General features: G+C 50.0%; 10 protein-coding genes across 10 annotated transcripts; 7 read left to right on the forward strand and 3 right to left on the reverse strand.

The window, feature by feature from the left end:
* The first annotated feature begins 4,018 nt into the window (after nt 1-4,018).
* LY89DRAFT_234239 (uncharacterized protein) lies at nt 4,019-5,095 on the forward strand. Its single transcript, XM_018206049.1, has one exon. The coding sequence runs from the start codon at nt 4,275-4,277 to the stop codon at nt 4,884-4,886; it is 612 nt and encodes a 203-aa protein (XP_018066136.1). The 5' UTR covers nt 4,019-4,274; the 3' UTR covers nt 4,887-5,095.
* A 1,263-nt stretch (nt 5,096-6,358) lies between these two features.
* LY89DRAFT_594471 (uncharacterized protein) lies at nt 6,359-7,051 on the forward strand (the record flags this gene model as incomplete). The annotated part of the gene is made up of 1 exon (XM_018209806.1): nt 6,359-7,051. A coding segment is annotated over one exon (693 nt), but the record flags the coding sequence as incomplete, so codon positions are not given.
* A 2,430-nt stretch (nt 7,052-9,481) lies between these two features.
* LY89DRAFT_234360 (cardiolipin synthase-like protein) lies at nt 9,482-10,772 on the forward strand. The gene is made up of 5 exons (XM_018206050.1): nt 9,482-9,580; nt 9,633-9,771; nt 9,823-10,148; nt 10,199-10,445; nt 10,498-10,772. Exons 2-5 carry the CDS (start codon nt 9,698-9,700, stop codon nt 10,619-10,621), a joined length of 771 nt encoding a protein of 256 aa, XP_018066138.1. The 5' UTR covers nt 9,482-9,580; nt 9,633-9,697; the 3' UTR covers nt 10,622-10,772.
* LY89DRAFT_786649 (Sec1-like protein) lies at nt 10,764-13,296 on the reverse strand. The gene is made up of 2 exons (XM_018223005.1): nt 11,786-13,296; nt 10,764-11,737 (listed from the first exon to the last, which is right to left on the reverse strand). Exons 1-2 carry the CDS (start codon nt 12,923-12,925, stop codon nt 11,102-11,104), a joined length of 1,776 nt encoding a protein of 591 aa, XP_018066139.1. The 5' UTR covers nt 12,926-13,296; the 3' UTR covers nt 10,764-11,101.
* Nucleotides 13,297-13,377: 81 nt separating this feature from the next.
* LY89DRAFT_786650 (MBOAT-domain-containing protein) lies at nt 13,378-15,523 on the forward strand. Its single transcript, XM_018223006.1, has 5 exons — nt 13,378-13,529; nt 13,588-13,632; nt 13,705-13,804; nt 13,854-14,872; nt 14,925-15,523. Exons 1-5 carry the CDS (start codon nt 13,508-13,510, stop codon nt 15,392-15,394), a joined length of 1,656 nt encoding a protein of 551 aa, XP_018066140.1. The 5' UTR covers nt 13,378-13,507; the 3' UTR covers nt 15,395-15,523.
* Nucleotides 15,524-15,539: 16 nt separating this feature from the next.
* Nucleotides 15,540-17,194, reverse strand: LY89DRAFT_688953 (uncharacterized protein). Its single transcript, XM_018215813.1, has 4 exons — nt 16,711-17,194; nt 16,609-16,655; nt 16,181-16,561; nt 15,540-16,135 (listed from the first exon to the last, which is right to left on the reverse strand). The coding sequence occupies exons 1-4, from the start codon at nt 16,763-16,765 to the stop codon at nt 15,611-15,613; spliced, it is 1,008 nt and encodes a 335-aa protein (XP_018066141.1). The 5' UTR covers nt 16,766-17,194; the 3' UTR covers nt 15,540-15,610.
* A 519-nt stretch (nt 17,195-17,713) lies between these two features.
* Nucleotides 17,714-17,996, forward strand: LY89DRAFT_234468 (uncharacterized protein). Its single transcript, XM_018206052.1, has one exon. The coding sequence runs from the start codon at nt 17,747-17,749 to the stop codon at nt 17,927-17,929; it is 183 nt and encodes a 60-aa protein (XP_018066142.1). The 5' UTR covers nt 17,714-17,746; the 3' UTR covers nt 17,930-17,996.
* A 377-nt stretch (nt 17,997-18,373) lies between these two features.
* On the forward strand, nt 18,374-21,132 carry LY89DRAFT_234471 (uncharacterized protein). Its single transcript, XM_018206053.1, has 3 exons — nt 18,374-20,666; nt 20,732-20,952; nt 21,001-21,132. The coding sequence occupies exons 1-3, from the start codon at nt 18,467-18,469 to the stop codon at nt 21,037-21,039; spliced, it is 2,460 nt and encodes an 819-aa protein (XP_018066143.1). The 5' UTR covers nt 18,374-18,466; the 3' UTR covers nt 21,040-21,132.
* Nucleotides 21,133-21,503: 371 nt separating this feature from the next.
* On the forward strand, nt 21,504-23,578 carry LY89DRAFT_722871 (calcium-dependent phosphotriesterase). The gene is made up of 5 exons (XM_018218765.1): nt 21,504-22,229; nt 22,417-22,459; nt 22,619-22,885; nt 23,017-23,176; nt 23,300-23,578. The coding sequence occupies exons 1-5, from the start codon at nt 21,792-21,794 to the stop codon at nt 23,463-23,465; spliced, it is 1,074 nt and encodes a 357-aa protein (XP_018066144.1). The 5' UTR covers nt 21,504-21,791; the 3' UTR covers nt 23,466-23,578.
* A 282-nt stretch (nt 23,579-23,860) lies between these two features.
* LY89DRAFT_710219 (cysteine proteinase) lies at nt 23,861-25,138 on the reverse strand (the record flags this gene model as incomplete). The annotated part of the gene is made up of 4 exons (XM_018217812.1): nt 23,861-24,367; nt 24,422-24,580; nt 24,650-24,943; nt 25,055-25,138. The coding sequence occupies 4 exons, from the start codon at nt 25,136-25,138 to the stop codon at nt 23,969-23,971; spliced, it is 936 nt and encodes a 311-aa protein (XP_018066145.1). The 3' UTR covers nt 23,861-23,968.
* Nucleotides 25,139-25,816: the final 678 nt, after the last annotated feature.

Here is a 25,816-nt window from a genome sequence, read left to right on the forward strand (position 1 = left end):
TCAACCCTATTATTCATAGGACAGAAACGTCAAAGCACACCAATCATGGCATGGATAAAGGAGTTCGCCGAAGGTCCCGCACGCCAGCCCTGCAAAACAACGTTCTTACCTCCCCTTGCAACCACATGCTTACCTACAGCACAAGTACCTGGAGTGTCCGGCTCCCACGCACGTCACCAGGACCCCGGCGATCCGCAACGCCTGCGCCTCTGAATTTCAACATCGAATCTGGTGCAGCACACATCGAAACACTTGCACGAGATGCCATGCGTCGTTGAGATGCTCGCATCGACGGGCAATGGGCTACCGATCACACATTCAAGACATGTCCAGTGTCATCATCTTCGAATATGGAAGTGAAAGAGACCATGCTATAGAGAGAGGGTGTTCCAGGCTAGCTGTGTTGTTGTAGTGCGACAAATGTAGTTAAGTACTTCACGCTACGATTTGTAGCAGTAGCACTAGAGCCCCATGAGACGCACCGTGGTTTGATGAATCATGTGATAGTGTCTAGAGCTCTTCGTACATTCCATTAGCTTGTGTTTATTCGCAACGGCTATCTGAGCTGGAGATGTGAGAGGAGGAAGATATTTCGCATTCGGTTTTGTGCGATTCCAGGCATCTCCTGGTTATGTGTGTCCTCAACACGGGTCTTTTTAGATTGAACCGTCCAGCGGAGGGGTTCAGATGTTACGCACGTCCTGGGGACGGTTGCTGATCCTAAGCTCTAGATTCAAGCAGCCCGCATCTTCATACTGCGGGCCCAGATTTCGACAGACCGCAGGACCTGATCCAGCCGACCCGTTCCACCATCTCACAATCTCATCTCTCCCCCTCTGGACCATTCGGAACGGCTCCCTGCCCGCAACGCGAACAATTCGACTGAGATGAACACATTGTCTATTCAATAGTTCGCAAGACCATCACCGGAGGCGTAGATAGTCTCGTCCGTGACCCTTGATGCGAAGATTTGCATTGCATAGGAGCGCACTCCCCCAACGAGAAAGACGATAGATGTCTTCCACGAATGAGCTTCCGTCTTCGAGACTTCGTACCTTCGTCGCGCGCAGTCACTTTGTGGTGTGGTCGCATCTGTTGGTGACCCTAGAACCCTGCGGGATGAACCCTGAAGATCGTGGGCAGCCCAGTCCTTGGGGCTTTCTTAGGCTCGGTATCTATGAATCGCTGTGCATCTACCGCTCCCGGTGGGCCGGCCGGGCTGGGGCATCGTCCAACGGTCGCAGGCATGTCGGTACCCTCGCTCGGGCAGTGATGATTCTGCGGAGGCACCTTCCAGACTGATGGAAGGAAAATCCCCTTGGCGCTTCGGATGCTGCAAATACAGCCTCATGAGGGCTGACTGATAAGAACAGGTCCCTGATCCTCTCGCATGTGAGGTCTGTGCTGATGAATCTGACTGCAGGTACCGTACAACGTTTGTTTGACCTGCAATCAACCAGGAAGGTTTCCTATGCAAAACGTTGACCCTGGAGGAAGATCCGCCAATCTTTGAGTAAACACCTGGTGACGCGAGTTATAGGAGAAGAACCCGGCAAACATCCAGTGCTCGATACCTATTGTCCGGTGAAGTGAGAGGAGAATCGCCGACTAGCTAAGCTGTGCTGTGCTGTGCTGTGCTGTGCTGTGCTGTGCTGTGCTTTGCTTCAACGCAGTCTTCGGCTCCACTTGTTACTTGCCCATGATCCGATGCAAGGCGACGTCAAGGCTTGTCTCCCCTACAGCTACAGCCTTGCGCATTCTGAAGTTGGCCATGGCGTAGCTAAAAACGCGCACATTTGAGCTTCCTTTCTGGAACACGAGAGCACATCCCAGACTTCATGCCACTGGGTCCTGAGACATCGCGCGCTCTCTCGAGAAACACCAGCGATGGCAAAAGTCGAGGAGGAAAGGCTGCCAGGACGTGAAGATAGAGTTAGCGTTGAGAGAGAGTATAATATGGTAAACATCCGTAGAGCAAAGTTAGTTTCTCACTAAGAAAGTTCCATGGGCAGAAAGAGGTTTGGATTGAAGCATAAAAAAAACGCTGAGAGTTCTGCCCCGGCACGAATGGATCAGTACCTGGCGTGCTGGAGTGTTGCCCCACAACCGTTATTCGTTGATCTCGTTGCAGTTGCAGGCAGTCGAGGGGAAGGTCGGCGACGAGATGCCCTTGATGGACCAGCCAACCCAAGTGGAGAGTGGAGCACGCGCTGCGGTACAGCACCGGTAACTCAAGGCGCCTGACGGATGTTGGTACTGTACTGTGTTGCTGCTGCGGCAGAGCTGCGTGTCTCACAAACCTTCTTTCGGAGAATAAACCAGGGCTGTGAAAGGAACAGTTTCGGGGGTTCGAGACGAATCAGGGACATGCCCACAGTGTGGGGATGCCGAATTGAGTTTTTGGCTTTTTCCAAGATTGTGCAAGATTGGGTTCACGGCGAATTCATGCCTACAGTAAGTACAGTAACTGATGAGAGGCTGCCAGCCAGCCAGCACCTCCCGGATCACCACATGGAATGGAAGCTGGCGATATGATGACCCTGCCGCCGCCGAGTTCTGGTGAGAACGCGAGTACGACAGCACAAACGTACCCACCGTCGCCGCAGACATCCAGGAAGCAGGCAGAGCGAGAGACCTACGGGAGGAGGTAGACAGAGAATGCACTGGCCGGTGGAGACTTCAGCCCACGTTCTACTGTACGCACCGCCGAGTCATCGTCCGCGCGGGAGCGGACTCGATGAACGGGGTGGGTGAGGAGGAGGAATTGATGGGCGATGAGATCGACGATAATTAGAGATACAGTAGGATCGATCCAATGTGAGGATGTAATAAGGGTCAGCACTGTAATCTCAACTACCTAGGTCATTGATTAGGGGTTCTTGCATGAGTTGTTGCTTGTTCGATACATACATACATACGAGAACCGAATCGAATGGGAAGCCATGACGATGGCGATGATGCTGATCGAAATCAGGGTACTGCCCTGCTCTGGCCGGCCTTTCCTAGACGTTGATGTCAGAGTGGTCTGTCTCTGCTGTGGCTGAAGAGCTTCTTCCTGTCGAGATCCCCGCCACGCCCGGGGGTAGACATGTAATTTACAGTACTGTACAATAGTAGCGAGTCTGCATGTGCTCGTGCTCGACTGCGAGTACGAATACGTTTGTCCAAGGGTAAATCAGTCCCCCCCTGTTATTCACTTCTAGCACTTTCGACCCCACAATTATACCACATCTTAGCTTCTCATTGACCCAATACCCTAGTTGAGGCTGGCTTGAAAACCCTCAGGGGGGGACTTTATTTACCCTTGGACAAACGTAACTACAGTATCGACAGTCAGCAAAGGAAGGGAAGGGCTTTGATTTGCTTGGAATTTGATGTGTTCCCGCCCTGGACCCAGACCCTGACCCTGACCCTGCTCTATCCTGCCCCAGCTCATCCACGCGTACGTATCCCCTCGCTCGCTCGTCGTCAAGGGCCTCAAGCTCCTCAAGGTCGTCCGTCAAGCATCGCTCCACCACGGGGACTCACGGCTCTTACCCATCTCGGCAACCGGGGTCGTGAGAAAAGAGAGACGGAGAAATCCATCCAATTCATCTCGCCAGCTGCATTATTGTGGCCAAGGACGGGCTCGACTCGACTCGACTCGACCTTCAGAGCAGAACACAGCAGCAGCCCCGGACCAGGGCCACGGTCTCACGGTCATTGATCTTGTTTGAGATACAGTACATGGGACAGGACGACACAGAACATACTTCAGTACACCGTCACAGAGAGTTCATCACCGGCTTCACGACTGCTGGGAAGAGCACTCACTGTTCTCTCGTGATCCGGTCCAGCTTCCGAGACTCGATGAAAAGATTACAGTACAGTAGAGCTCACAAAATATCTCCTCATCATCAGCCACAATTGACAGACAGAGAGAGACACAGAGACAATGATAGCGCCCGCAATTCACCCATCCGATTCCCATTGCTATTCATGGGGAGACCCGCCACAACACCTATTCAGGTCCGGGCCCGCAGTCCCGCCCAGTCGTTGGTCAATATTGATCTTCGCCAATAAGCTGGGGGGTGAAGTGAAGTGAAGTGAAGTGAAGTGAGGTTCTCCTCAACTCGACCTCGCACGCTCTCCACTCTTGCTACTGCTCTTGTAGCGTTAATTGTTCTGTGTACGCCGGCCACCCGTCAACACAGGCGTCCAGTCGAGTACGGATATCTTCCCCATCCAGCCAGCCTGTGCGTTGCGTTCATACTGTAGGATGCGGAACGAACAAGATGATGATGATGATGATGCTGCTGCTGACGACGATATCCGACATGAGTTTTGGTGGTGGTGATGATGATGCTATTGTTGTTTTGCCACGCCGCTTCATCTGGTCTTCGTACAGTACAGTACAGTCTCTCTCCTCATTCCTCCTGCTAAAACTTTTCCACACTGTTCCTGGTCGTCCACTATTCTCTTTTGTTGAACTCCCTCCCTCCCATGCTCGAAGGTCTTTCCCTGGCTCTGGCCCGCCGAGTCTGCCTCGATTGCTGCTACCCAGCGGGTCTTTCTTGTCGTTGGGCGTGTTCTACTTACTGTTTCCAGTCGCAGCAGCAGTCCCCGTCCCTACCTATGTCTCGCTGTTCCAGAGAGGCGACGCCTATCAAACGGGTCCTGCACTTTACAGGCTGCGCCAAGACAGCGCTGGAGATGGGCTAGCACAGGCTAAGGATAGGAGGCTTCACACTAAATCTACAGGCGCGCCTCCTCCTGTCCCCACCCCCCTCTCCTGTTGTGACTACTCGAGCTACTGTACAATATTCTGGCTATGCCCTGTCTTCACTACAGTATTATTCTCCTACTGTCTGTACCGTGCCCTACCGAACCCACCCCCCCCTACCTAGCCTTCGTTCCCTTAGCCCTCCCTGGGAGTCTTCTCCCTTCTCCTAGACCTGGACCCTCTCGGTCATTGGGGTCCTCGTCGATGCATGTTCCATGCTCATGCTGCCTACCCCTGCCCTTCCTCGCATCACACTTGCAGTTCCTCCCCGTTCTTCCATCTTGCTGCTGCTGCTGCTTGAGCTGGTCCTGCTTGCCGGCTCGCTTTCTCTCCATGCATCCATCTGTGCTCATCCACTCACAGCGTCTTCTTGCTCTCTTGGTTCCCCAGTTCCATCTCCCATTCCCATCCGCCGCCCACTACCATCTTCTGTGCGCCACCAAACATCGTGCCCGCATTGGGCCTGCTGGGATCCTGGTTCCCTTGAGGAGCAGATCCATGGACGTCCTCACTCCCAACCTGGTCGGCTCTCCTCTCCTCTCATCTGCTAGCTCACGGTAGTCGCCGCTGGTGACTGTTGCTCGAGGACAGGCCAAAGGTGATGCTGCTGCCCTGCTACTGTTCGCGATCTCTGTCTCTCTCTCGCCCTCTGCCTCATCCACTCCCAGACAAGGCCAACTCTGCTTGCCTGCTCCCCTTGATGGCCACCCCCGCAACCCTAGCTGACTACTCAATATCAATCGCAGTCTTGTACACACGCCCCAAAGAAATACTGGGGTTGCTAGACCTCGAAAGCCACCCCGGTGCGCCGTCCATCTTCGACTTCGTTGAGACCCTTTCTCCTCGTCCTGCTTTCACCTGTCACATCTCCTCATTGTCCTCCTTCCCTTCTATTTGCAAACGAGGAGGTCTCGAAAACCTTCGTTCCGGTCGTCCTCGGACTTAATCTGGTCTGCTCGTGGACTCTTGGAACTTACATCGGCTTCACGCACCCATATCCTCGTCGTCATTCCCACTTCATCCGGCAATCATTGATACTGGGGTTCCTGCCCAAAGTAAGGCTTCAAGTCGAGTACATCTGATCCTGCCAAGAAAGATCGGTTGGGGAGGACAAAAGGGCAAGCACGCTCACCTCGATATCCTTGCGCTGCCCGGAACTCTGACCACGCACCTTCCGCATTGCTTTCGAACTACCGATATACCACCTATGCCCATCGACGTCTGCACGGTCGAAACAACCTTCGGCCCATCCCTTCTTTCTCGGACTCCCACGTTGGTCAGCGAACGAAAACGCGAGGCATAAGGCATAAACATCCCCACCGCCGCGTCAAATTCGCATTCAGCCTCCCCTCCCTCCCGTTCTGTCGAAGCCGTGTCATAGGGCAATCCAAACCTCCTCCCTCTCTTGGACATCCCACAGTCTCGTCAACCGAAGGTTTGATAAAGTCCTTGCTCTCCGCGCCCCAGCTGCTCAACTGAAGCATTTCCTTTCCACTTCAGGGATCTCCTCCGGCCTTACCTCATGATAGCCTTTCCAAACTCCACTTCAATAACAACGACAACAAACATAACACGGACAACCGCAGGAACTCCACGATGGCCTCCGCTTCACCACTCTCTCCAACCTTCTATGGCCATATTGCCTCCACACAGGATGCTCTTCTCCTCTTCGAAGCATGTCTCAGCGGAGCTCTCAATCACGTCGCCCGGCGCCCCCATGACCGAGAGCGGGTGAGCTTGATCAAGAGCGGAAATGTCTTCATCTACGAAGAGCACTCTTCTGGAATCAAGCGCTGGACGGACGGTGTGCCGTGGAGCCCAAGTCGGATACTGGGCAATTTCCTCGTCTACCGGGAGCTCGAGCGTCCTTTTCCCCCAGGAGAGAAGAAAAGAGCGATGAAGCGCAGCAAAAGATCTCCAGGAATCAGTAAACCGGATTCCTTTGGGCCTCCAGGAAATGGGATCAGCAATGGCTACAATCCAGTCCCTGCAGCTGCGTCCTCCTTCGAAACATCAAGCACAAACTCCCTGAGCAAAGAAACCGAGCGGTCACTAATCGGGTCACTCGTGGATTCGTATGGATTCAAAGAAGAAGGCCTTGTCAAGAAGACCGTCAGCGTTACCGTGGGCGGTGTCTCTCATCATCTCGTTTCCTACTATACAGTTGCAGATGTCATGAACAACAAATTCACCACTCCCTCGAAAGACCCGAGATTCCAACATATCACTCCACGACCGGACCTGATCACCAAGCAGAATTTCCGGACCCCGATTGATGAAGTGGATTCAATGGACCGCATGGATGATCGATCCGTCTACGCTTCCTACCCTTATGCTCGCAATGGCTACGAAATGACGAATCAGAGCATCTCCCACCGTCCCATGTCTCTCCCTACCCCGCCCATTGGATTTACACCCACTTCCAGTGTCTACAGTGGCTATGGAATAACCCCCCATTCAGCACCCTACGACACCATGGGGCAATCATCTTCGAGCGGTGCATACAGCGGCCAATTTGCGCCATCCCCCGGAATATATCCAGCCCCGAAAACTGAAAACTACGACCTTGGTGGTTATAGACAACAGAGGTACAATTCGGTCATCGGCATTGGTTCCGAGGCATCTCGAACCCATATACCCCCAGTTACCACCAACTTCACCCGCAGACCATCAAATTATGAACAAGGCAGCTCGATAGACTCGGGCATATCCGGGATATCCTCAGCCTCAAGCGATTCGAAACTCACTACCGACTCAGGATACTCCTCTCAAGGTTTCTACGGTGGTGGACTGAGGGACAATACTAATTCGCAAAACTATACCACACATCGCTCGTTACCTACTCCTACACAGCAGACTGGATATGAGCGACCTTCGGCACAGTCCTACTCAGCAGTGGCGGACAGTCCAACGAACATGAAGGAAAATATGTGGTCAATGGGCAACGCGAGCGCTGGTCACGGACATTACATTGCTCCACAGCAACAATGGGCTAGCGCTGGTACATCATGATCAGATATGCATATGTCTCACCCTCCTGAGATAACGAATCTCCTTTATGTTTTACACTTGGTCATGGCTTCGGGGCGGGATCAAACCAGGATTGATGTTTGCGTTGGCGCATTTGGGGTTAAAGGACCGATATTGGGCGCTAGAAGGCGGAAGACCGGCATACCCTCGTTTGGCAGGCAAGCAATACTTATCACGCAATGCCCCCAGTGGAGACTGCTACACTGTATCACTCTTCGAGCATGTGTATGTATTTACTGTAATCACTTTGTGTATTGCTAAAAGAATATCGAGGCGTTGATTGTGAGTAGGAACGAGCCTTGAGATACTGGCGCGGCAAAGGAGGGGACTTTTGACAAAACTAAGTAAATAGCCTTTGATTCTAGAATATGAAAAGCGTTACGAGATGCCAAGAAGGCTTCGTTGCAAGAATTTATCAGTTCAAACGTTAAAGTGCCTGCAATCCTGACACGACGAGGTTTGCTGAACAAACGAATGGCAACTGTATTACTTGAACTCGATTCATGCGGTGTCTCGAACTTAATCTTTGTCGCAAAGACGCTTTGCAACAAGAAGGCAATTAAGCATGACTGATAGATAAGATTGCAGCAACCTTCACCTAAAATCTAACTATCGGGAAATGTGTGCAGGAACAGAGAAACAATTATGCTGTTCTGGAACGAGGTGACTCCAATGGCTAACATCGCATGGTTCGAAGAACTTGGACCCTTCATTTTGGGCACACATGGCGCTTCATCAGCGGCCGCATTCCTGTGGGACTCGGGTCTCGAAGCTCAAGTGGTGGCTGATAGATGATAAGAGGATGCAGGGAAACATCTAGCGACCGAGAAGCTTCTTCTTCTGGTGGTCGAAGGGAACGTCGACATCGATTTAAACTTAAGCTTTGATCTCGTTATGCCGTGGGCCGTTCGCTGATCGTGACCATCGAAGGTTTAGAAGCTCGGAACTTTACGAACTTAGAGCCAGTGGATTGGATTTGCGGGAGTCAAGATGGGGTAGCGGTAGCGGTTGGGTGGGATGGTGTTGTTGATCAGGGTCAAGCAAGTGGTCTCTAAAACGTTACGATCCCAAATCGGGGTTTCAGGACCGAAACCTAGTTTTCTCCGCCTTTCGATGCTTTGCGACTGTACCTATTCGAGACAATGCCCCGAGACAGGCGGCGCGGTCCCAGAGGCGGAAGTTTAACAGTGGTTGTCTAACGGAAGTATAAAGCGCAAAGCGCTTGCTTGCATTGGCGGAGGTTCGTCCGGCTTCTGCGCAAGCTTGGACGTTGATGGGCGCACGAGGCTGGGGCGCAAGGATGGACTGCTGAACATGCAACAAACGCGCGGGAGGGGGTGTCGCGGCTATTCGCTTAGGAGTAAGGAGGTCCGAGAGGAAATTTCCCAGAACGAGTTTGTACGACTTACCTACTGTTCGATGCACCTCCCCTCGCATAAACGTTCACGCCCGTCTATCCGTCCACATACGATCAACAACGACGGCGACGTCTCCTTGAAACTCGCTCCCCTTCTTTGGCCGTGATCTCAACGGCAACCTCCAGCATCACCCCGCGTGCTCACTGCGGGCGTCCACCCCCTCGCTGCAAAATGCGATGGCCATGATGTTTCCATTGCAACCTGGACCCTGTGCTCTACGCCTGGCAAGAGCCTGTCGATGGCAGTTGTCTCTTGACTCGCGATTCATGCTGAAGAGGCTTTCATCGTCACATGGGAATCCACCTTGTTCATGGAAGTCGTCATTGTGCACTCTGGCTCAAGCACGAAGTCTAGAGCGGCCTCTGCCAAGGTGTGCATACCCATCACCCCAAATTCTGTGACAAGCCTGATGTTGATATCAGGAGACCTCCAATTGTTGTCTCATTGCGGAAGGGGATTCCCTTCTCGACTTCCATCCGACGACACGATGAGAAAAGGTACGGGCATCGTCTCTTTTTCTTGGTTTCAAAGTTGTTCCGAATTCAAAGCTTGCTCTTCTTCGTTCGTTTCCTCCCAGACACGTGATGAAGAGTGCTGAACTGGTAATCGTAGTAGGGAGAAGACAACGCCCACCAAAAGACCTCTTCTCAAGGCCTTGACCCAGATCACTCCTCACGAGAACATCTACACGGTCCCGAACATTCTCACCTTTTCACGCCTTGTGGCGGCGCCGGTCATCGGCTATCTCGTCCTCCATGATTACCATGCTTGGGCAGTAGGCTTGTTTGCCTACGCTGGAATTACAGATCTTGTCGATGGCTACATAGCTAGGCGATGGAATCTTCAGACCGTTGTTGGAACGGTCATTGATCCCATGGCTGACAAGACGCTGATGACCATCTTGACTGTTTGCCTCGCTATCAAAGGGGCTCTTCCTGGTAACGTCGACCGTTCAATCTATAGCCAATTCCTTCTGATCGGTCTTTAGTCTGGCTTGCAGCTATCATCCTTGGCCGTGATGTTGGTCTGGGAATAGCAGCTATCTATTATCGCTGGATCTCACTCCCTCCTCCAAAGACTTTCGCTCGGTACTGGGACTTCTCGCTCCCATCGGCCGAGGTCCATCCAACTACAATTAGTAAATACAATACAGCCCTACAGCTAGCATTGATTGGGGCAGCTACGGCAATGCCGTTGTTGACGGTGGACGTTAGTGTGGCGATGACAGCCATGCAGTAAGTTGTCTGGTCCCAGAAAACTAACATTCTCCTCGCTCATGATCTCTAGATACTTAGTCGCTACGACGACAGTGTGGAGTGGTGCAAGCTATATATACACGAAGGACGCGGTCAAGATTTTGAATCAGGAGCAACAGCAAGGGAAGGACGAAAATTTGGGAGATCGGAAATGATCATCGTGCCATAGGTAAAACACGGTGTACTGAAAATGGTTGTATGATACATATTTCAGATGTGATATAATGTACAATCTTATCTTATGTAAAGGTTCACCAGGCTGCGACCGAAGCCGCATAGACCTGCCTACAGATGTCTCTGGTAACATTTTTTCATTCGTGCGACCTGTGGTTTCTCATTTGGGTTGGGAATAATCATAAGATTAGAGATTGTCTCTGTCGAAATTGTTTTGTTCTACATGAGTATTGCTCGTCGAGCTTTTTGACGTCTTCTCCCTCCGAAACGACCAAGTTTTCCTTCATTTGGAGGACAGCCTTGCCCAATGCCTATCTCTTCCCGTCCACAGCACTCAAGTGCTATTCAATCTAAATCTTCTTAGCGCGAAGATTTTGTCATGGGCGGGGGAACCAAGACTGGCGATCATTCGTTGAATCTCTCTCGACTATGGTGCTTGCAAACACCAATTCCATCAATATTCAGCGTCTTCCAGTCTCTTTACGTAGCCTACCTGCCGCAGTGGTAGGTTGTGGTTCTGGCCACGAAGAAACAGCATCTTCCATCTCCTCCAGGAATGTAGTGCTATTGTGAACACTGGTCCCTCCAAGGACAACTCTTATACCAGGTGAAGATGCATTCACTTGGGAGACACATTTCGCTTCTTCGAAAGTAACACCTCCAACGATAAACAAGATGATGTCCTGGGGTTTGTCACGAGTGGAACCATCAACAAAAGGATACTGCTGCTCGCGAAGGCGTCCCTTGATGAGGTTTTGTAACGTGAGCTCCAAACGAGGCGAATGCTGGGTGTACACATTCTCGACACCTTTAAGGCCTTTGAATCGATCTCGAGCTCCAGCGAAGATACCGGCCGATTCAAAGATATCTGAGATCCCACCAGCAGTCTGAGCTTGCTGCAAAGACGAATGATATATCAAGAGTTTCGCTACAAGATCAATGCGTCGTTGTGGAACATTTCCAGCAGCGCCTAGTAAGTCAACCAGAACAGGTAGAGCATTCGAAGGATGCCTTTCGTAACGCAGAGAGTAAAGAGCAACAAGTCGAAGCTTGCAATCCGGTGTGACATTGGGGGATTGAATGAGCTTTTGCACATTCTGTATACCACATTAGTACAACAGTAGAGTCTGGTGAAGAAGCCTTACCTTCAGGTCACCGGCATGATTATCGTTACATGCCAGACTTTGTTCTACCTCGCTGACTTCAAGCAGGTTCTCTGAGCCTACTTTCCTGCTCAACTCTCCAACGAGCGTGACATGCTTACTAACATTTCCAGAGAGTTTGCGAAACTCGGGGTACTCCTCGATGAACCGTTTCATGTCTGCTATTGACTCGATGTTGGAACTGTTCTTTGTCTTTGACTGATATTGCTCCACGTAATCTTTGATGTTTCCTCCAAGATCACCAAAGTTCAAGTACATGTTCTTCTTGAAAAATGGGTCTTGATCTTGAGACAGGACCACTTCTTTCAGCTCTGGTCGAATGTCTGGAACATCACTCAAATCAACTCGACCATTGTGGATGCCGAGAAGTTCGTGTACCAGAGCCTGATATGTCCACTGCGTCAAGAGGGGAGTAATAGGGTCATCCCTTCGATCTAGTATCAAAAGTATTGGAGGAGTGTCCACCTTTCGGAAGTCGAACAACTGGTCCTCTTGTGTGACCTGATATCGGACCTCCTTCGCCAGTTTCTGAGCTAACAAGCTATTCTTTTCATATCGGATCAAGGGTTTCTTCTTGAGAGACAGTAGAACTGCTATGAGACCCTCAGCTGTCCTCTGCAGAGCATCAGCGTTCCACGTATTTGGATTCGAACTCCATATTCGCTGTTTCGGGAAACCCAAGTCGAAAGTAAAAAGATCTGGATTGACAACGATATAATCTGCAAAATGTTCCTGAACAGCCCTAACCACCTCATGGTCATCTGCCTCCGCCAGTCGCTCCAACGACGACTTCTTGACAACATTGCTGAAGTATATGTTGTACTCGCCGTACTTTGGTTGTCTGAATTCATCGATGAGGTATTGTATTGAGTCCGGTGAGGGTCGCACGAAACAAAGGCACCTCAAATGCCGCATCTTCTCTCGATTCTGATTGTCAAGCCTGTCGATGAGATAGACCTCATGGTTCAGTAGCGCAGATTGTGTGATGGCAGTGGAGACGACAGACATAGTATCACTATCCAGCAACAGAATCTTCATCTTGGCAGATGGTGCTCCCGATACTCCATCCCCGGCGGAGACCATCTTGGAGATATATCCCGAAACCGCCTGTACCACGTCCATCTTGTCTGTTAAGCCTCAAAGGGCAGATCGCGCAAGCGTAGCCTGTCACCGTCTGCTCAAGCTTGTCATTCTCTACAGTTGCATGCGTGAGATCAGCACAGTTGCTGGTCGTGAGATGCTGTCCCGTGTCACTTGGTCGAGGGCGCAATGCTTCCTTGGTATGCTGATTGCTCGATTCAGACCTTGTCGTTGAGTCGGTAGCAAGGAGGCAGCTTCGGTGGCGCGCTGTCGAAAGGCTCTCGTGACGATATCGTGGTCTGCAACAACAAGGACAGAGGCTTGTGATCTTCTGGAATCGAACTTGGTCTCGGTTTACTGTATGTATATCGCTGTAGCTGTCCCTCAGGAGCTCTCCCGAGGCTCTAGCTACCATGTGGGCTGTCAACTTAGGCTACCACACTAGCGTCAATGTCTTGTGAGACACCTGCAGTGTTCCCTGTGCATCCAGGTGACTTTATTTTCTTCAAATACATTTCAACTCCGTTCACCCCGCGAACTGAGGATTTGTTTGTGATATTCACGGCTTGCAGATGGAGACTCGATAGCACATAACGACGACACAGCTTACAACCCGCACTCACCATGTTACCATACATCAACCTTCGTAAGGCCCTGAGAAAGAGATGCTCTTTGTGATGCGGCCGCGTCTGACGTCAAAGCAGCTTTCGAATATGTCGCTGGTATTCTGGGAACTTCAGCGGACGAGCGTATGTTATTTGCACCATGTCGCGTTGAGTCGTATGATATTCGATGCTGGAGCTGATGTCCTGATTATCTAGTCAAGCTCATCACGTCCTTCCTGCTATCTTATCCCCTCGCTGGCCTGCTCAAGCGGGTGCCCGATGAAAAGCCAGCTCTAAAGAACCTCTTTATCATAAGGGAAGTTATTTACGCTTTGTCGAAGAGAATGCGGTCTAATTCTTGGTAGTGTTTCAACCTTCTACCTGGTTGGGCTTTTCGATTTGTGGGATGGCTATCGAACACTGGCGGTGAGCTCTGTCGGAGCATACTGCATTGCACAATATGTTCAAGGGCCTTTTATGCCATGGATCGGATTCTTATTCCTGATGGGACACTTATCCATCAATCAACTAGCGCGACAGTTCCTCAATGATCCTGGGGTAATAGACATTACAGGTGCCCAGATGGTTCTTGTTATGAAGCTTACGGCTTTTTGTTGGAATGTTGCAGATGGGCGTCTGCCAGAAGAAGATTTGTCCGATTTCCAGAAAGAGAGGGCCATGAAGCGGCTTCCGAGTCTACTCGACTTTGCAGGCTACGTTCTTTTCTTCCCTTCTTTGATGGCTGGACCTGCCTTCGATTACGTTGACTATAAACGGTGGATCGAGACCACAATGTTTGAGGTGCCGGCGGGAGTTGATCCTTCCAAGAAGCCACCAACTCGGAAGAAGAGAAAAATCCCTCGAAGTGCAACCCCCGCCCTATGGAAGGCAGCCAGCGGTCTTTTCTGGATCTTGATGTTCCTTCAGCTTTCAGGGTGGTTCTATCCAGATTTATTGACAGGGGACACATACATGACTTATGGATTTACTCGCCGTGTCTGGATCTTGCACATGCTGGGCGTCACTACTCGTACCAAGTATTATGGGGTTTGGGCTTTGACTGAAGGTGCTTGCATTCTTTCAGGACTTGGTTACAAAGGTGTTGATCCCGCCACTGGCAAAGTTTCATGGGATCGACTACGGAATGTAAGCCCCTGGGGAGTGGAGTCTGCGCAAAACTGTCGAGCATATCTGGGAAATTGGAATATAAACACCAACAACTGGCTGCGAAACTATGTCTATCTGCGTGTAACTCCCCGTGGGAAGAAGCCCGGATTTCGCGCCAGCATGGCCACCTTTGTGACCAGTGCTTTCTGGCACGGTTTCTATCCTGGATATTACCTCACGTTTGTTCTCGCCAGTTTTGTCCAGACAGCTGCTAAGAGTACTTTCCCATCCTGTCTCGTATTGATTCATCTCATCTAACATGTTGATAGACTGCCGGCGCTACCTACGCCCTTTTGTCCTTGACCCGAAAACGGCCCAACCCACCTCAGCAAAGATTTATTACGATGTGGCATCCTGGTTCGCCACGCAGTTGATTTTCTCTTTCACGACAGCGCCCTTTGTGTTGTTGACCTTACCAGCTTCCTTCCTCGTCTGGGCTCGAGTCTACTTTTATGCCGTCATTGTCACGACTCTCACCACGGCATTCTTCGCATCACCGGGTAAAGCATTCTTAGTCAAGAAGTTGAACCGACGGGCTGGAACGACGGGCCCCCTGAAGCGGACTCATTCACAGGAAAGCCTGACAAGCAAGGAGCCTGTTCTTGGCCTTCCGTCTGAGCCACAGGAAGATCTTGAAGAATTGGTTTCAGAAGTGAAGGCTGAGATGGAAAGCAGGCAGAGGAAAGGAAGCAAAAGCGTCAAAGCTCCCTATTTCCCTAGTAAAAGCACGAAGACATAACGAGCAACAGCCAGTACCATCTAGATCTCGATAAAGCCTCGTCATTGTCTGGTATTAATCACAAGGAAGCCAGCACCTTGTCATGAGTAATGTAGAACATATTTCAGTCTACCAATGAATTGATTCAATCGTTGATCTAGCGTTTCGCGCTTAATTTTTTTTGCAGTGAATCATAATCTTACATGACTACTATGAATAGGAAACGCTATTGCCTGTTCAAAAGGTGGTCAAGGCCGAGTCGCTCTCTGTTAGCGTCCACAATGATTTATACCATGCAACAGCCCCAAAAAGTAGAATGAGATAATACGCAATGTCCCATACAATGGCAAGTTTATCATCATTGGAATTTTTGGTGGGGTTATCCTCACTCCTCTTTCCTTCGCCTACATCAGGTCCCATCACTGTCTCCGCAGCACTTATTCGTCCCCAGAATCTAGGAAGGCCCCTCCAATTGCAGAATGCATGTACAAGTATCACACTCAATAAGCTTCCACTACGCATATAGATGAATGTGACATAGCCTCCAAAAAGTGTGGTATAGCTGAATTGCAGTAGCGATCGCAGTAATGCAGCAATAATGGATGTATGCGGATGCGTTATTCGGAACTCGTAAAAGTGATGGACGTGGGCAAGTCCGAATACGACAGGCGTCAGGAAGATAATTCTTGCGTTGGAGACTTGGGAGAGGAGAAGGAGAGGCACCGAAGCAGAACGAAAGAGGACCTCTTCGGTCAATGGGCCCTGGAACGGTAAGCCAATTGACATCGAATCATGAAGCTCACTTACTGCAACATAATTCCGCCATCCTATCCAACCGCTGACTGTCTCATTTACACCACGCAGGCGGATCCAGTCACGCCAACCACCTTCTGCAATTCCAGCTTCAAACAAAGGTCCAGCAAAGAGGATGGCAGTGAGTGCCACGGTTTTGACGGTTTCATCCAGCCCAATTGGATAATAACCCATCAGATGTAATGATTGGAAGGGATCTCCATGCTCAACTGACGAGAGTATGACAAAGGTAGTCACTGAACAGATGATGCAAGAGAGCGTCACGGATCGTATGCGACCTCGGATCACTGACGGGGCGTCTCTCGAAAGCTGCGGTGATGGTCGAGTGGTAGATGATATGTAGAAAGGGAGGACATAGATAAGGGTATAAAGAACCTGCTCTGTTAGCTGGCATGCTGTAAGTTGTACCAAGCAAGGCTTACCAAGAGAGCTACAGCTGTTGTAGTACTCACAGGAGGGACCTCGGGATCTGCTCAACAAAATGAGCAGCGGAACGCTATCAGAGCTTTCATGAATCCACCAACCTTTCTCCCCGGTATAATAAGCTTTGAAACGGCTATAGAGGCCGGTGGGGGCCATATTTGAAGCAGGGCGTAGATTCGACACAATAGGCCCCGCAATGCCGTTGGAATCTTGTATCTTCCAGGGCATGCGACGTATTATGGATCACCGAAGAATTCAGTGTCTTTGTCTTCCTTACCTTAGCACGTTGCGTTGAGGTCCCAGACTGAGAAGTCTCGTGGACGTAGACTTAAAGTTGTGTTGTTTCGTTGGGGAATGCTGGTTCTCGCTTCAGCCTCAATATCCAGATTCAGCCACAGCACCTTGTCGACTTGTAAGAGTGGAAAAATAACAAAGGAAGAACTCTTTTTCCGAGCCCAAACCTTTTCTTTCCCACTACCGCATTATCTCTCTTCCTCTACATGACATCGCGCTCACTCCAATTCAATAACATCGCATCGTCTCCTGAAACTTGATGGAAAGCACGGCGGTCATCAACGAGTCTTCGGAGGACGGATGCGCGGCCGAGACAAAGCGACCCTTTTATGAAGTCATCCCACACACGAACGCGACACGTAAATCTTCAAGGTTGGCTTTGCATGCGCGCGTCGCGTCACCCCAGGCCCACAATACAACAAACAGCGGAAATTACACAAATATCTTTTTCATGCACCTTGACGGGACGTGCTGCTCGCTGGGACTCCGCCACTTACTTACTCACTCACTGTTCGCCGCTTCCCCTTGGTCTTCCATTGTTCAGGATGGGATTTATTATTGAGGGGTACGATGAGGCCGGGCCATCTTTGGGTGGCCCTCGCAATCGATAAAGTGATACGGACTTGAGCGCATGGGAGCGACGGAGAGGGTTATCAACTTATCACCAGGGCCGTTCCTATCGCGGCCATCCTCCACCTCCTCTTCCTCCGCCTCTTCACGTTAGATTTGAGTTTCGATCATCTGGATCCTGGCACTCGATCCTGGACTCACACTCAGGAGAACCGCGGGCGCGCTCTCGTACTGTACTTGCTAAGTTCCTAGTCTCGTCAGATTGCCGCCAGCATGCGCGGCGCCGGAAAGCACTGCTGCAGCTGCAACACCTTTTACTCTCACCGCATTGTTTGTTCACCTCTGAATCAGCCCTGGTCCAAATGCTCGCTACCATCCAATCGTTCTGGCCAAAGACGGAAAACTTGCAGGCCGCTGCATGAAACTATACCTGCTTCTGGAAAAACCAGAGGCTGAATTCCTGTCTGGTCATGAGTACAACCCCTATGCAGTCTTGGGTCTTCAATAGGATGGTCGGCATGCGTGGTACTGACTGGACAGGCCACAAAATTGCTTCTATTCCAGAACGTCCCCTCCTCCTCTTCCTGTTCTCTTCTTCCTTTTCTCTCTCACTCTCTCTCTCTCTCTCTCATCATCCGCTTCTCTCTCTTCTCTTTCTTGCGCTCCTTCCTCGATCCTTACCGTTCGTTTCCTTGTTCGTTCCCGCACCGCACCGCACTTTCATCCCCCACCACGAAGCGACGAGCTCATACCACTGTTACGACGAGACGACCATCATTAATTATAATATCACTCTTTGTCTATAGCTATATACTGCATATATCCCACCAATCTATCGAAACAGGACAGCCCCGACTCCAGGCGCCCACCTCAACCTACCCATCCACCTATAAGTTGTGCTTGTCCCTCCATCCCTTATTCAAAGAAGATCCTGCGCATTGAGGTCCAAAATGCTCTCGCTATGAACGGCTTGTGCCGGCTGCAGCATCCAGCATGTCGGACAACTCCCCTCCACGAAAACCTCTGCACGAACGCACCGATTCCCTGAGCAACACTCGAGCAGGCACAGCGGCAGCAGGAATTCGGCTCGTCCCAAATGTACCGCAACTGCTGGGACAAAGAGATGAAATCTATTCACGGACAGGATCTCACCTCCCGACACATCCCAGTCACTTTCTGACCCCGGGCAAAGGCAAGGGTCCTGCATTAGACGACGAGTTTCAACGAACCACCAAAGCGCAAGCAGCATCGTCGTCCAGTGGTTCACCAGTCATAACAACGCATACACCGCATCAGCCTCCTCAATATGGAAACTCTGCGACAGGATCTCCCATCTCGAGGCCGAAACCCCTGCCCAGGAAACGACTGCACATCCACAGTGATAATAAGACCTTCTCCTTGTTACAAGATGACTCTCAATCGGTCCAAGATGATTCGAAGTCGTTGTCCTCCAAGCATAGGTCCTCTGATTCGCTTCTCTCGGACCCAAGCAATGCGGGCAGCCGGCGTAATTCCATAGGTTCATGCGTACCAGGTCCTCACTCACCTGTCGTGCCTACCACTCCAGCACCGCAAAATAAGCAACCAATATCTGCTGATCCTATAAGCAACTCGCCTTGGAATTATCAGCTCGTCGGCGGACTTCGAAAAGTTCCAAAGACTCCAGATCTCAAGCAGAAGGCAGCAACAACATCTGATAGCCCACTTCCACCTCTACCAGAAACATCGGACGGACCACCAGCTTTGTCGCACGATCTCTCCACGAAACCCAGCTTTCAGTCTACGGAGACGACCAATTCGGAGCATACCAACTACAAAGTTTACGCTGGATCGGAATCAAGCTCTGAACCCATCTTCCACCCCCCTTCTATCGACGACAATTATCAGGTTATTGGTAGTCCGTCACCAACGTCATCCATTATATACAGGCCGCAGACAGCTGCATCAGAGGACGAAAACGAGAACTACCAGTTGCACGGAGACCCGTCACCCTCGACGTCATTCGTCAACCTCCCGCCACCAGGCAGATACTCTCAGGAATCCCTCGTCGTTCCTCCGTTGAGGCCGCGAGCTCGCAGATCAAACGAGAATCTTGGATATTATAAATCAAGGTCAAGGGAGTCGTTACGGACGGGATCACTGACGTCCATTTCGACAGTTCTAAGTCAACAAGAGGCTCTGCGTGCAATAGTGGGCTCCGGTTCTTTGATACAGTTGCCGATTCTGAAACAGAAACCAGAAGGTCCAAGTTCATGGGAAAATCCTCTACGCTTACACCCAGCGCGGTCACACATGAACGAGCATCCGCATCAATGGAGCTCACAGCTTTCAACTGTGCTCTCGGTATCGGACGGTGGAACCGATCGAGGTTCAAGGTCATGGTCGGACGGACGCATCAGCAGCGGGTTTCCAAGCAGTACCTCACGTCACAGTCGGCAGATGCTGTCTATAAGTTCTTCCATGGCTCAAGAAGAAACTATCTCTCGAAGCGAATCGATCGAGCCCCCAACACCAGCTTTCGTCCAGAATGGTCAGCGTCATCATAGCAGTTCTTCAATTGGTATTGTTTCCAATCAAGACGAGTTTGGTGATGGCATAACAGACATGCAAGATTTGAACTTGAGAACACGACCTTCCAGGAGTCGACTTTCGGGTTTCTTCAGTATATCAGATAATGGTCGCACGAATACTATGCGCTCAACGACTAGTTCCAGAGCTAACAGCTTACTCGGGAACTCTATACCCACCTGGGCAAAATTGTATTATGGTAGTGGCGAGAGACGATATCTAGGTGCTCCGGGCAGCTCTACTGAAGGGACAGACAGTCGAAGTAACTCATTTAGGACCGGTTCGCCGAACACAGATCATTTTCCTTTGAGTATATATAGTCCCCGAAGGCGACCTCGAGAGGTCAATCCTCGGGATATAAATCGCTCGGCGCGAGGGTCGTTGGAAATATCTCCTGCGCCTCAATTGGGAAGTGATGGACGGTTAATCCACGATCCTCATGCCGGGCGGTTCAGGACATGGAGCATGTCCAGTATCTGGTCGCCACATTTGCGCCTCGATAGGCGCGCAACTCGCCGCAGCGTGTGGGAACCGCCATCCATAAATTGGTCGACAGAAGGTGGTATGTTTGGACGGCGGAATATACAAATAGTAATGTTTATTGCGGGATTTGTCTTCCCCTTCGGTATGTTATTTGCCCCCTTTCCACCATATTACTTGTTAGGATGTGCAACTAACACAAACGAATAGCTTGGATGATTGCAGCACTTTTGCCTTTGCCACCAAGTCCCATGCGAGACATGCGTGAACGAGATAATAGCACGAGCAACTTGGATAGCTCCAATGATGTTCCTAATGATTACGCCCGTCAGTTTGGACCAATGGATGAGGTCAGGTACGAGAGTGCAAAGTGGTGGCGTGGGCTCAATCGATGGATGTCGATCTTGGGGTTGTTGGTTATCGTAGCAGTGGTATGTCTCCTTGAAGTGTTTGAAATGCTTCGCTCACTGACTGAACAGGTTGTCCTCGTCATCATTAGTATCAGAGAGGGTTGGTAAATTCTCTACCAGCTCAACTTCATGATTGTCTACGAATACACGAATCAACGAGCCTCCGTCGCCGAACTATTATCACTAGCGCTAGATCTTTCCAAGCCACAGCTCTCTTGGGTTTTGGCATCTGTATATTATATGTTTCGATGGTTTGATGGGATATTGGCGATTAGCCGGCCGCATTATACCCTTCATGGAATGGATTTCAAAAGATAGAGAGACGTTTGTTCAAAGTACCTGGACCAGATAGTTTGATAATTAATCAGTATTACCGAGCACCCTTTTATACTGCTATGGATGCACGCAAATTTATGTTTAATTCGCAATAGCTCGTATTTCGTTTTAATGGCCTTGGGAAGTCGTATGATGCTTCTTTGGGTTCTGGAACCCTTGTTGTCGCATATACATCTCATGTTAAATTGAATCACATTTCCATTCTCGGATTCCACTTTTGGAAACGGCGTTCGATCCCTAAACTATCCAATGATCATTCCCAAGTAGCATCTTGTTTTGTTTTTTTATTTCGGTGAAGCCATTGTCCGCAATAAAGTATATGCAATGCTCCAAAAGATGAGCACACAGAAAGCGGGGTTTTTCGTCTGATGTTGAGTCGGACCAACAGCGGAAGAACAGACGCGGCCTTTAGCCGGTCCTTACTAGCCAGAACATCTGGATCAGATCTGTACTTCAGTCCTTCCAACTCCAGCTGACTTCCTGAATCTAGTCCGGTTTGAGCATCGGCTACTTTGCAGGGCAATATGTCTTCGGATTCGCAGGTGTACGATAAGATTGTTCATGTTGATGCATCCCGCGCCATAAAGGACATCGGTTATGCTCGATCCGTGACCGCTCAAGCACCTGCATTCGTGGTCTACAATGATGCTTTCCTCGACCTTCTTGGCGGTTCGCCGCAAATCAAGCTCGTTGAGACTCGCGATTACGAATTTGCCCATGAAGCTGGAGTTTTCAGTCCTTTGACCAATTCTGTCTTCTTCACAAGCAACTACCAATCTTCTGATCCAGTCGAAATTCACAGCGTCGACTGTTCAACTCTAGCCATCACCAAAGTCGCCTGGCCGGAAGTTCATCATGGCAATGGGGCATGCCAGTATCAATCGAAAGTCTTGTATTGTTCACAGGGTAGCCGCTCCGTGCCATCGAGCCTTGTTCTCGTCGATCCCTTGACCAACGCTTCTGTAAGTCTCGGGTTTTCTTGAGAATGTCGCTCGCTTGCTGGAATATTGCCAACATCGACGAATCAAGCATTTACGAAGTTTGTTCGTGATACTCTTTCTGGACTCGTTCAGATTCTGGCATTGTTGGAATCGTCTCATCTTCCCACACATTACACAGAAGAGGTGAACTAACAGGGTTTCATGTTAGGAAACTCTGATCAACAACTTTTATGGCAGAGAATTTTCATCCAGTACGTCAGAATCTACCCTTGTTTTGTATTCTTTCCAGGAGCCGAGGTCTCTGAGAACATCCTTGGAAGCTGCCTATCAAAGAAGATATGTTTCAACTCCTCGAGCGAGCTCTTCCGTTCCTAGATCTTAGTCAGAAGTACATGCTGATTTGTCTACAGTTAATGATGTTGTCGTGAATCACAAAACGGGAGATATTTGGTTCACAGATCCAACGTACGGCTTCGAACAAGCGTTCCGGCCCAGTCCCACAATGCCTGTGCAGCTATATCGATTTTCTCCTGCCAAGCATCAGGTCTGGATGGTAGCAGATAGCTTCACGCAATGCAATGGCTTATGTTTCAGCGAAGACTACAAGCGAATGTATGTCACAGATACGGGTGCTATCCAAGCCCATGCAGGTCCCGGGGATGGACACCAATTCTCTTGTAAGTGTCGAACGCCTGAGCCACTTTGCTGCCTCTGTGATAATCCTTCCGGTCCTTCGAGATCGGAGCTCCCCATACATGCACACCATTCTTTCTGGGATGTATACTTACTCCAAGATTTCGCTGCACAGGTAATCCACGGCTCCCAGCCACTATCTACGTCTACGATGTAATCCACGGCCAGAGGCTACAGAATCGTAGAGTATTTGCTTATTGCAATAATGGTGTGCCGGATGGGATCAAGTGTGACCAGTACGGGAATGTATATTCCGGCTGCGGTGATGGGGTACAGTAAGCAACAAAAACCCTTTCTTGATCCGTACCGCCTGTTTTGTATTACGGACTTAATGAACGTTTCGTGTTCACTAAGTCTTCTTAAATTATAGAAAACAAGTACTAACTTAGTGGAATTAGTGTTTGGGATACTGAGGGGACATTGATTGGGAAAATCAATGTGGGTGGTACTACGGCGAATTTTTGTTTTACAGACAGTGGTCTTTGGTTATTCGCGGAGAAGAAGTTGTTTTTCTGTCGATTTGGTACTAAGGGAGCTTTGGTCGATATCGAGTGTTCGCGTTAATAAATTGCAGTATACAAAAGGTCTCTAAAACTCGTGCCGACTGAGATGCCATAAAAATAGTAAAGTTGTAAAATGTTAGGGACATATAGCTGCATATATCGCAATGATTACCTGGGTGTCCAGCGTAATTAGTATCACTACCACTACCACCAGTAGAACCGATCGTATCATAGGCACCTTACCTTACTTCCCACCTTGTTTATAGCAGGATATGTGTATCTCAATTCTAGTGACCGCACGAAAATCCTTGGGGATCTACGCGGACAGAGAGATTCAACTGCGTGTGACGTGCGACGTGTCATGCTAGGAGGAATATGAAGATTACGAGTCCAAGGCCCAAGCCTTGGGGAGCTAGAATAGCACACAAAAGGTAATCATCTTTCTAAAGCCATACTGTAGGAGCAAGCTGATAATCGCTAAACTAGGAGTAACGAAGCCTAAGCTCAGTACCTGCTTGGTCTGGCAGTAGCCTCGAAACTCTTTGGAAAGAGGAAGACTTTTGGTCATCCATCACACCTCGTGGGCTTGATTGCAGCGCACAGGGCTGGGGCTTGGAACGCTGGAGCGCCTTGCGCTGGACCCAGTTCAATGTGAGCCGCAGTTCCATGAATGGGTTCCGTGTCATCTGCTAGGAAAGTGATGCCAAAGTATTTCTTGAGTATCTCAAGTCTACTTTCCTCACTCTTCAACGTAATCTCGGTCTCTTTCTTGCCATGTCGCCGCCACTTCAGGATGTCGTGATTTAGTGACAGAGAGCCGTGTATCTCTCCCTCTAGCGACTCTTCACTGGCTGAACCCGGCCCGTTTCCCTCATTGGTCTCTCTGTCCGTGGTGAACCTCACACAGAGAATCTTATGCGCAAAGATCGTCTGCGGATTGAGCATCGGCTCAAAGTTCATGCTCTGTAGCGTTTTAATTTATTCGTTGCTCTGCCCAGAGTAGAGTACAGTACTTACTTCGACGTCCTCGGGTGTAAACTCTTGGTCCGTAAAGCAATACACAGGCACCATCTCTAGATCCTGGTCGTAGCGGTGCCTGAAGACCCACATCTTCTGTGACTTGTCTAGATGCTGTCCTATGCTTTCGTAGTCAAGACGCATCTGGGCCGGCGAAATCTGTGGAATATGGCTGCCTTAGACTTCCCTTCGTTGACAGCCAAGTAGAGCTGATAATTTCGGACCGACCTGCGCTATAACCTCCCCATCTTGCAAGGGCATGGCGCAATGCGGCCCATTGGGACCCATCCCGCCATCTAGAAGACACTTGGAGGTTCCAATGGTTACAATATTGACGACGTGCGTCCACCCCCCATAAGTTTTAGTGTCGGGATGAAAGATGCGAGAGCCAGCCATGTATACGCTGAAACCTAGATTATATAGGATAAGATGGAATAGGTAGTTCACTTCTATGCAATAGCCCCCTACACCTTCGTGATGCACAATCTTCTTGAAGAGGTAAGATGGCCGAACGTTGATGACCTGGTGTTACGAGTAGTGCATCGTGAGGTTCTCCCACGGTATTTTGCAGAGATGGTGCTTTTGGAGGAGTTGGAGAAATATGAGTTTGTCATCGTCCAAAAGGGTTGAGACGTCGTACACTCGTTTGGACTGTGGCATGCATATACGGTCGAAATACATGTCCATTTGCTCTCGAGTAAATGTATGCCGCGCCATGATCGATGGAATGGGGCGTGTGTGCGGGATGAAAGAAAGATGCTGGGAGCGATGTATAGCACTCAGCTCAGATGATCGGAAAATCGTCCGAACAGTGATCTCTTATGGGTGAACAAATATTACGAGCCGCATGGCCCCTCCCCCAGTGGTGCATGCGTGAAGCGGCAGCATACTAAGATGAATGGGGTATGGTTGCCGCCAGAAGCAAAGACATTTGCGCTCTGTAGCGTCTTAGGTTGCCAATGTACGGAGACCTTCTCTATGAATGCTTGCCGGATAATCGGGTTTGGCTGAACCTTGTTTGCAGTTTCCCCACCTTTGTAAGGTTGCCTGACTGAGCAACTTCGCGAGTCTTTGGCCTCAGGAACCATCTTTTACGTGCAGATGGTTATGTAAAAGGGGGGACATATCATGAACTCTGACATTTCTCAGAGCTGTCGGACAGTGTGTGGTTTTTACCGTCTGTCAGAGCATCTTTCTCAACGATGGCCCCAATGCGTCGCCATCCATTTTCCCGCAAGCTCTGACATATAGCCGAATTCAACCTGATCGCCTTTGCTCTGGATCCACAGAAGAAATTGTCCTCTAGGAATTGCATGCTGGAACCTAGTGGCGTCTAGTTACAAAGAGCATGATAAATACCGTCGAGCTTATATCCACACCCTCTTTAGGAAGCAC

This window comes from Mollisia scopiformis (genome assembly GCF_001500285.1).
Source record: "Mollisia scopiformis unplaced genomic scaffold LY89scaffold_23, whole genome shotgun sequence".
NCBI lineage: Eukaryota > Fungi > Ascomycota > Leotiomycetes > Helotiales > Mollisiaceae > Mollisia > Mollisia scopiformis.

Bases quoted from the DNA above. Each gene is read 5' to 3' on its own strand.
- LY89DRAFT_234239 (XM_018206049.1), top strand. From the start codon at position 4,275: ATGATGATGATGATGATGCTGCTGCTGACGACGATATCCGACATGAGT.
- LY89DRAFT_234360 (XM_018206050.1), top strand. From the start codon at position 9,698: ATGAGAAAAGGTACGGGCATCGTCTCTTTTTCTTGGTTTCAAAGTTGT. The intron at 9,772-9,822 runs GTTCGTTTCCTC...TGGTAATCGTAG, and splicing joins TTCAAAGCTTGCTCTTCTTC to TAGGGAGAAGACAACGCCCA. The intron at 10,149-10,198 runs GTAACGTCGACC...ATCGGTCTTTAG, and splicing joins TATCAAAGGGGCTCTTCCTG to TCTGGCTTGCAGCTATCATC.
- LY89DRAFT_786649 (XM_018223005.1), bottom strand. From the start codon at position 12,925: ATGGACGTGGTACAGGCGGTTTCGGGATATATCTCCAAGATGGTCTCC. The intron at 11,738-11,785 runs GTAAGGCTTCTT...TGTGGTATACAG, and splicing joins ATCATGCCGGTGACCTGAAG to AATGTGCAAAAGCTCATTCA.
- LY89DRAFT_786650 (XM_018223006.1), top strand. From the start codon at position 13,508: ATGTTACCATACATCAACCTTC. The intron at 13,805-13,853 runs GGAAGTTATTTA...AATTCTTGGTAG, and splicing joins AAGAACCTCTTTATCATAAG to TGTTTCAACCTTCTACCTGG. The intron at 14,873-14,924 runs GTACTTTCCCAT...ACATGTTGATAG, and splicing joins TGTCCAGACAGCTGCTAAGA to ACTGCCGGCGCTACCTACGC.
- LY89DRAFT_688953 (XM_018215813.1), bottom strand. From the start codon at position 16,765: ATGGCCCCCACCGGCCTCTATAGCCGTTTCAAAGCTTATTATACCGGG. The intron at 16,562-16,608 runs GTAAGCCTTGCT...CTAACAGAGCAG, and splicing joins CAACAGCTGTAGCTCTCTTG to GTTCTTTATACCCTTATCTA. The intron at 16,136-16,180 runs GTAAGTGAGCTT...TTACCGTTCCAG, and splicing joins GATGGCGGAATTATGTTGCA to GGCCCATTGACCGAAGAGGT.
- LY89DRAFT_234468 (XM_018206052.1), top strand. From the start codon at position 17,747: ATGCGCGGCGCCGGAAAGCACTGCTGCAGCTGCAACACCTTTTACTCT.
- LY89DRAFT_234471 (XM_018206053.1), top strand. From the start codon at position 18,467: ATGTCGGACAACTCCCCTCCACGAAAACCTCTGCACGAACGCACCGAT. The intron at 20,667-20,731 runs GTATGTTATTTG...ACAAACGAATAG, and splicing joins GGGATTTGTCTTCCCCTTCG to CTTGGATGATTGCAGCACTT. The intron at 20,953-21,000 runs GTATGTCTCCTT...CTGACTGAACAG, and splicing joins TGTTGGTTATCGTAGCAGTG to GTTGTCCTCGTCATCATTAG.
- LY89DRAFT_722871 (XM_018218765.1), top strand. From the start codon at position 21,792: ATGTCTTCGGATTCGCAGGTGTACGATAAGATTGTTCATGTTGATGCA. The intron at 22,230-22,416 runs GTAAGTCTCGGG...GTTTCATGTTAG, and splicing joins ATCCCTTGACCAACGCTTCT to GAAACTCTGATCAACAACTT. The intron at 22,886-23,016 runs GTAAGTGTCGAA...TTCGCTGCACAG, and splicing joins GGATGGACACCAATTCTCTT to GTAATCCACGGCTCCCAGCC.